The sequence below is a fragment of the Prunus persica genome, chromosome G2 (assembly GCF_000346465.2).
Source record: "Prunus persica cultivar Lovell chromosome G2, Prunus_persica_NCBIv2, whole genome shotgun sequence".
NCBI classification, from domain to species: Eukaryota; Viridiplantae; Streptophyta; class Magnoliopsida; order Rosales; family Rosaceae; genus Prunus; species Prunus persica.
In genome coordinates, this window is record NC_034010.1 from 9,923,277 (window position 1) to 9,930,923 (window position 7,647).

Consider the following 7,647-nt stretch of genomic DNA (forward strand, 5'->3'; position numbering starts at 1 on the left):
AGTTTTGTTTAGAACCATATGTGGTGTAATATGAGTTGTTTAAAAGTTTGCTGTTTTGTGCTTGATCATTGTGTGCTTAAAAGAAAGCGGGAAATGAGTGAAGATGGGAACCTACCAGCAGCAGCTGTGGTTTAGAGAAATGGGGACATTGATTTTGCTATAAGCTAACTGTTTAAGCTTTTGCTTTTGTTGTTTGTGTATGGATACTTAGAGAAGTCTGTTTCTGAGGAGAACTTATAATTTTGTAATTGTACATGTCTTACAAACATTTTATACCGTTTTGATGGTTTATTTATGAATTTATCTTTCATTTTTTGTTAAGAAAAAACTGAAGGGATGGTGCCAATTTCTTTCATTTTCTTACATTTGAAAGGATAGAGTCAGTACTGTGGTTGCCACTAATTCATAGGAAGTAGAAATCTAAATTCTGTGAATAAACTGGCTGTCACTTCAATTCACATGCTCGTTGACATACTTTAGATTAAGAATTAGTTGTGGTTTCACCTTACATGCATTTTATTGGAGTTTTATGGCTACACGTGTTTTTATGGTAAAACAGTGGCTGTATGAAGCTGCTGCTATAGCTTTTGAGGCTATACCACGTACTTTGGCTCAGAATTGCGGGGTGAATATGATTAGAACAATGACGGCGCTGCAGGGAAAGGTTTGAATCTGTTTTGTATGGCTTTGTTCAGTTTTTTTATGATTTGTCATTTCTATATACGTTCTGATGCATCATTATTATTTTGGTCAGAATATGATGCATCATTTAGATCCTAACCACAATTTTTTTTCCATAGCATGCAAATGGTGAAAAATCATGGATTGGCATTGATGGTAACACTGGTGTGATAACTGATGTGAAAGAGAAAAAGATAGGTGGATATCTTTTTGGCTTACTATTGTTGCTCTCTTTTATTTCCTTCGCTATCTCAATATTCACATTTGTTGGGTGATTTATATTTGCTGAAAGCTCTGAAATAGGACTTTTAATGTAGTATTGTTCTCAAATGTATCCATTATATGTCCCTTTATTGATATGGCATAAGTGTCAATCTTCTGGTTTATATTGTCGATTTGCTTCAGTAGTAGTTCTAGTTTAGAGCTTCTCCCAATATATTTCGACAGCACTCATGTGAGGGGAAGTGCTGTTGTCGTGGTTATTAAAAAATTTCCCAATAAATTTATTTTGTTGGTAAGGCTGTTCATTTTGAGGATTTATGATGTCAGATATGGGATGCCTACAACGTGAAGGGCCAGAGTTTTAAAACGGCCATAGAAGCTGCTTGCCTACTTCTCAGAATCGATGACATTGTGAGTGGGATGAAGAAGAAGCAGCCTCCTGGTGCCAAAGCTCATTCCAAGCCTCAAGTTGAGACAGAAGGCGATGCAGATAATGAGCAAATAATTCCGGAGTGCTTATGGAGAGCACGTGGTTATCTCAGTTTGAATGAAGTTTTGCTTTAAAGAAGAAAAAAAGGAGCATTATAAGTTTGATGAGGATATTTTTTAGGTTTGTAATGTCACCTTAACTTGGTAGTGTGTGTTTTGTCCCTCTTCTTTCTTTCTCAATCGACGAGGTGGAAAGAAGAGAAGTCTTCTTATTGGAGAATGCTAATGTTAGTTTCACATGTCATCTGTGTATCGAACACAATTTCTTTGTTCAACTTCGTGGATTGGCACAGTGGAGCTTATTTCTACCATTCTTCTGAATGATTGTTAACAGTCCAAACTTAGTTATTGACACAAATATGTACTTTTCTAAAAGTAAGAAAACAAAAAGTTTTTCATGGCCAAGCATCAATTTTAATAAGCCAGTGTGGCACCTAAAACACACAACGTACGGCACTGTACACAAACTTGTGGAGGAAAGGATTCATATTGAGCATCTATTTTATCCACTTAGGGAGAGTAAGAATTGATCTTGTCACTCCCATATTCAGCCAATATGCCACGTATTGATTCAAAGCAGAGCTTAAAAATGAAACGAAAGCAGATAAAAAACCCTAGACACGGCCAGCTGATGCAACTGAAATTGGCAAATAGCAAAGATGACATGAAGTCTGGGACTTCACAAGCGAGGCTGAACGAGGATGAAGCTGTGAGGGTTGCATACAAGCATGGGACGCCTCTTGAAGGAGGCAAAATTGGTGATTCTGAGCCTGTGGATTTATTTTCCAGTCCTCATCATATTCCAAAGTAGGGCAATATGCCTACAATACAAAGGCAATACGAAGGCAATACGAAGGCAATATGACCACAATAAATATACAATACGAAGGCAATAGTAGGGCAATATGGCCACAATAAATATACAATACGAAGGCAATAGTAGAGCAATATAAGTACAATATAAAGGCAATATTAGGGCAATATACATATAATACATACACATTACAGTATTAAGGGAATACAAACACAATACAAATGCAATATTAAGTCAATGTACATACAATACATACACATTACAGACAACATTTCACACATGCGAAAGAAATCGCCTCCCAAACTGAACAATACTATCTATCCCACGAAGGGAAAATGAAGGCAACAAAAGATCCATGTACTCGGGTGAGATGAACTGAAGCAGCATTCACCGTTACTACAGGTCCATCAAAAGATCCATGTCTTTGTCCTTTCTTCTCGCTGCATGCACGAGGCTATGATGAGCCATTCCATCAAAACCCATATTCAGTACCTGCCAGACACCAGCTACATCAATTTCACTCCAATTGTGGTCTGGTGAGATGACCGAAGCATAATCTCGGAACATTTCGAAGCCGTTGTTGAAACATTCAACCATTTCATGGTTATGTTCTTCAGATTGTGTGAATGTTTCGAGGACATTTTTCTTTGTGTCTTCCAATTTCAACTTCAAGGACTCTAACTCTTTGCTCCGACTTTTTGCTTTAAGAGCTTGCTTCACCTCTCCAGCGTATGCTTTGTTCAACTTGTTGGCCAAGTTTCCCATAACTTGGCCATGAATATCGCACTTACTCTCCCACCAATCCGTTGCCTTTGACATATATTGGAGGTGGTGCTTGACGGCAGAGATTTTGTCAAGCGGATCATGAGTGTCAGCCTCACTTCCAAATGAAGTGGGATCATGATTGGGAGTCCGAGGTGGAGATGGGAATGGCACATGCCAGGGCTGGTCCCCCGGGTAACTCACATGCTCGTTAGGAGGGCGTACATCTGACATGTTGAAGTATTACTGGGGACAATTCACAGCTGTTGCCTGCAACCAAACAAATAGAGGTACATTCAGTCTCCAGTTGTAAACGACTATATGGTTAGGTTGAGTGGAGAATATTTGCCTTTCAGTAAGACTAATTACCTTTCCCGTTAAGAAGGTGCCTCTGTTGCAGTTCTATATAGGAAGGTTCAGTTATATGTACGAACTTATATGAGGTAAATTGGGTTTTGTGTTGGTGCATTAAATTGATGGGATTCAAAACTACACCATTAACTCCTTGGCTGTAAGTTACAGCAGTACAACATGACATTAACAACAATAAAATTGTATCTCTATGTATTTTTGGCAACTGGGCAAAAATAATGTTGACGAGTGGGTTCAGATTCTCCTCCTAAACGTATTTTTGGCAACTGGGCAGCTGTGTTCAAGCACCCCAAATTAGGAGGGGCAGAGTACACTTACACTTCATTTCTTTCAGTACCATTATCACCACCATGCATCTCCTCCACCTCGCTAAAATCAATCATATCCATAAAATCTGTCCCTACTTCACCTCCCAAATCAGTGACATTTGTATTATTCCAAGTTACTTCATTGCTTTCAACAATGGCAACTGAAGAATGACCCATCCGACTACTATCTGTCGTGATATGCATACTATGAACTACATCATTTGTCAGTCCTTTATCTTCTATACTCATGAGTAAGGGAGCTAGTTTTGAAGGTGTTACCTCGGAATTGTACTTCATAAAAAAATTGACATCATCATCGTCCTCAATCTTTATGCGCTTCCACTCATTCGAGGCCACCAAAACTGAGAATTTTAAGCAAACCTTGTCTTCCCTGCTGTTTGTATTACCAATCTGATGCACACGGTCCAACAGTTCAGCAAAATTGATGGTCCGTGGAACTATTAAGCCTTTTGAGTCACCCCCTTCGTATTTGCACATCTTCTTCGAGGTGACCCATTTTCCATTGTAGCACACGAGAATAACAATTGTCTCCATTTCTGACCATGACAAAACAACATTTCATTCACACAATATAACCACAATAACCATACAATACAATAGCAATATAACCACAATATAACAGCAATATATAGGCAATATAATGGCAATATAACAGCAATACGACTGTAAAATAAGAGGAACACATCAGAATCACACTATACAGATCTACTACATCAAATAGAAATTCCCAAGTTTCAAGATTCACATATCCAGACCAATCTAAATGCAATTGGTACAAACCCAGATGAATGAGCATGAATATTCAACAAAACCTAACCCAAATAAATTAAAGCCAAAACGAATTTAACACAAACCCAAACAATCAAACTATAACCCATTTCACATAATACTGATATTAAGAAAATAACCATCAACACTACCTTTTCGAGGTCGGCAATCCAGTAGAGCTTCAAGGTTGCAAGCAGCTATTCAGAAGACATAGCTAAAGGGAGGGGTTCGCGATTCCAAACAGAGAGCAAGAGATCGAATAGGGGAGAAAGGGACATAACGAAGCTAGAGAGAGACAGCTGCGCTATGAGAAACAGAGCAAAGAGAGAGACAGAGAGTTGTGCTAGAGAGACAGAGAGAGAGCCAAGAGAGAGAGAGCCAAGAGCGAGAGAGCCAAGATAGAGAGAGCCAAGAGAGACACAGAGAGCTGTGATAGACAGATACCAAAGAGAAAGAGAGCTGTGCCAGAGAGAGAGAGAGAGAGCTGTGTGAGCTTCTTCTCTCCAAAATTTCTGAACTTGTGAAAAATCAGCAATAAGTGGGCAATAATTTTATATTTATAGGTGATAGTTGTACAAAAATTGGGAAAGGATGGTATTTTTAATTAAAATTATGAAATGGGTGTCATTTAGGGCTATTTCCCTTTTTTTTTAAAAGCTTCAATTACAATGGTTGAAATGAAAACCGTTGTGGAAAGTTGTAAAGTAAAATCAGAAAACCACATACCCTAAACGACAACGCTTAAAAACCCCTTATAACAACGGTTACGTAATAACCGTTGTGGAAGAAACAGCTACAACGGTTTTGGAGCCAACCGTTGTGTATTCAACGTTGTCTTTTTGAATATTTGTAGTAGTGTAAACAATTCCTTTTGTTATCATCCAATACCACTTCCATTAAACTAACAATGTTATTACACTAGACTGGAACATTACAGCCATTAATCAACGTGACAGTAAAGGTGTGATTTTTAAATGTTTTACCTTTGAACCATTTTCTGCTTGAAATTCTTCAGCGTTTTGTGTTGAATGGTTGCTTCTCTTTATTTATCGTGATTTTATAGGTGGTGATTAGTAGTAGATGTGATGGTGTTTTTTGAAAAATACAAATACAAATGAAGCAGCTACGGTTTTCGGGGACGTTTTCTTGGTAATGAATTGTTTGAGGTTTTTTGTTTATAAAATTGGGCTGGGCTTGTTTTGGGTGTTTTTTGAGTTTTTTTTTGTATTAGGCTTCTTTCAGTGGCAGTCACGTAATTTTTAGGAATTTCAACACCAATTTCTTATGTAATAAATCAGTTTCGGGTATGTTTCTAAAGTGCATTCCATGTGGGGTTTTTTTTTATAAATAATTTTAGCCCCTATTTTAGTTATATTAGTAAAAATCCCCTTAAAACATTATTCCAAGAAAAATGTCTTATGCACACCCTATTCATTTTCAAAAGATCAAACTTATTTACCAAAAAAATAATAAAAGATCAAACTTTAACACCCTACAAAAGAGAAAATAGGGTTACAGCAAGAAATTAATGTAAAGGATAAAACTATATTGAAAATTTCTCTACTCAATATTTTTGTCTAGAAAAACAAGATACACAAATTTACAAATTTCCTTTCTTTTCCCCAAGTCCACCATTTCATAAAAGTGTAATGTTATTAACACAAGAAACTAATATTTTTAATCACGAACCAAACAATTTATACTAGAAACTAATATTTTTTATACTAGAATTGTCCAGACATGTCATTATCTCTCCTCCCAATCAAAATACTCCATCTATGCGAAAATTGACCTTTAGCTTTGGAGAATCTCCATTGCTAAAGGCACCCAAGAACCAAAGTATTAAGAACCGATGGATATGATATAGTGATATGCTTCAGACATTCCCCGTCGCTAAAGATTATTTATGACTTCGCTCTTCACTTAATCGCCGATACGTAAGTTGTTACCACATGCCAAAAAGAGCATTGACCTCCGATGCCTAAACATTTAATAACATCAGGGAATATATCAGCACTAATGCTAAACTTATGAGTTCTGCCAGTAAACCAAAATTCATACATCATCCATACATAAATAAGCAAAATACTACCAAAACAAAGAGAATGTTCAAACTCAAATCCACTATAAAACATGACTTGGCCATTAAATGAAAAGACCATATAAGATTAAGAAAAACCATATAAAAATCTTTAACAAGAATCTAAAGAAAAACTATATAAAATCTTTGACAAGAAGCTATGCACAATCTTTAACAAGAAGCTAAAGAAAAACAAAAATACCAATGAAACACTCAGAAAAGGCAAGTTTCTGTTGAAATTAAAATTGAACAAACTAGCACTTCATAAAATTTTGATATCCATTCACCTCCTTCCGATTTATTACTACTAATAAGGGTAACCGGCTCCATCATTACAAGTTATTAGCTAAACGAAGGGGAACCACTGACAGTCACAAACTAATAAGGGTAACCGGCTCCAAAAGAAGAAGGACCAAAAATTCCTTTCGTCGGCCACCTCTGCCGAAAAGAGGGAAACATAATTTGGCACGCCCAGTGGGACCACTAGGTTTTGTATGGTCGTAAACACTAGGAAGAATCCCAGAAGAGATCAAGAATTTGAAGAATCTAGACTTTGGTTGGAATCAGAGACAAGCATGGCTGGTTCAGTCCCTACGAATACTCAGCCACAAAATATTCCAGCCGCTCAACAAGAGCAAAATGGCCCCGGCCAAGCAACGGCCCTTGGCCATGACCAAGTGTTAGTTGAAGATGTTACGGAAGTCGTTGGGGGACCAGTCTTGAGGCCAAATCTGGCCACTTCATTGGAACTCCAACAACTCATGTGTGTCATGGAGACAATGGCACAAACTATGGTCACTCAAAATGCTCAAATCAATGAGAGGTTTGATCGATGGTTAGGCCAACAAAATGGCCAAAATGGGAATCAAGGGGCCCTTAATGGAGCACCAGCGGCCGGGCCTCAAGTGGAGGCCCAACCAAATGGCTTTGGAGTAAATCCGCCCCAACCTAATCCACCAGCTGGGGGCAACCAAGCCCTAGTGATTAATGTTCCGCCGATGGGCAACAATCCATATGCAGCGGTCAACCAATTCCAAGTTTTTCCTCCATATAATCAGTTCTGCCCACAAGCTCACCAAGGGGCTGGAGCCAATTTTGTTGGGCCTCATATCAACCAATTTGCCGGAGTC

General features: G+C 37.9%; 2 protein-coding genes across 3 annotated transcripts; one reads left to right on the top strand and one right to left on the bottom strand.

Moving 5' to 3' along the window:
• On the top strand, window positions 436-2,806 carry LOC109947654 (T-complex protein 1 subunit gamma-like). The gene is made up of 3 exons (XM_020558325.1): window positions 436-664; window positions 801-875; window positions 1,231-2,806. Exons 1-3 carry the CDS (start codon window positions 530-532, stop codon window positions 1,465-1,467), a joined length of 447 nt encoding a protein of 148 aa, XP_020413914.1. The 5' UTR covers window positions 436-529; the 3' UTR covers window positions 1,468-2,806.
• LOC109947653 lies at window positions 3,089-4,788 on the bottom strand. 2 transcript variants are annotated; one of them, XR_002270436.1, is made up of 3 exons: window positions 4,590-4,788; window positions 3,338-4,205; window positions 3,089-3,238 (listed from the first exon to the last, which is right to left on the bottom strand). XR_002270436.1 is itself a non-coding variant. In XM_020558324.1 (2 exons), exon 2 carries the CDS (start codon window positions 4,201-4,203, stop codon window positions 3,655-3,657), a length of 549 nt encoding a protein of 182 aa, XP_020413913.1. In that variant the 5' UTR covers window positions 4,204-4,205; window positions 4,590-4,788; the 3' UTR covers window positions 3,089-3,654. The 2 variants fall into 2 exon arrangements, 1 of the variants encoding a protein (XP_020413913.1); XM_020558324.1 differs by having other exon boundaries at window positions 3,089-4,205.

Bases quoted from the DNA above. Each gene is read 5' to 3' on its own strand.
- LOC109947654 (XM_020558325.1), top strand. From the start codon at position 530: ATGGCTACACGTGTTTTTATGGTAAAACAGTGGCTGTATGAAGCTGCT. The intron at 665-800 runs GTTTGAATCTGT...TTTTTTCCATAG, and splicing joins TGACGGCGCTGCAGGGAAAG to CATGCAAATGGTGAAAAATC. The intron at 876-1,230 runs ATAGGTGGATAT...TTATGATGTCAG, and splicing joins CTGATGTGAAAGAGAAAAAG to ATATGGGATGCCTACAACGT.
- LOC109947653 (XM_020558324.1), bottom strand. From the start codon at position 4,203: ATGGAGACAATTGTTATTCTCGTGTGCTACAATGGAAAATGGGTCACC.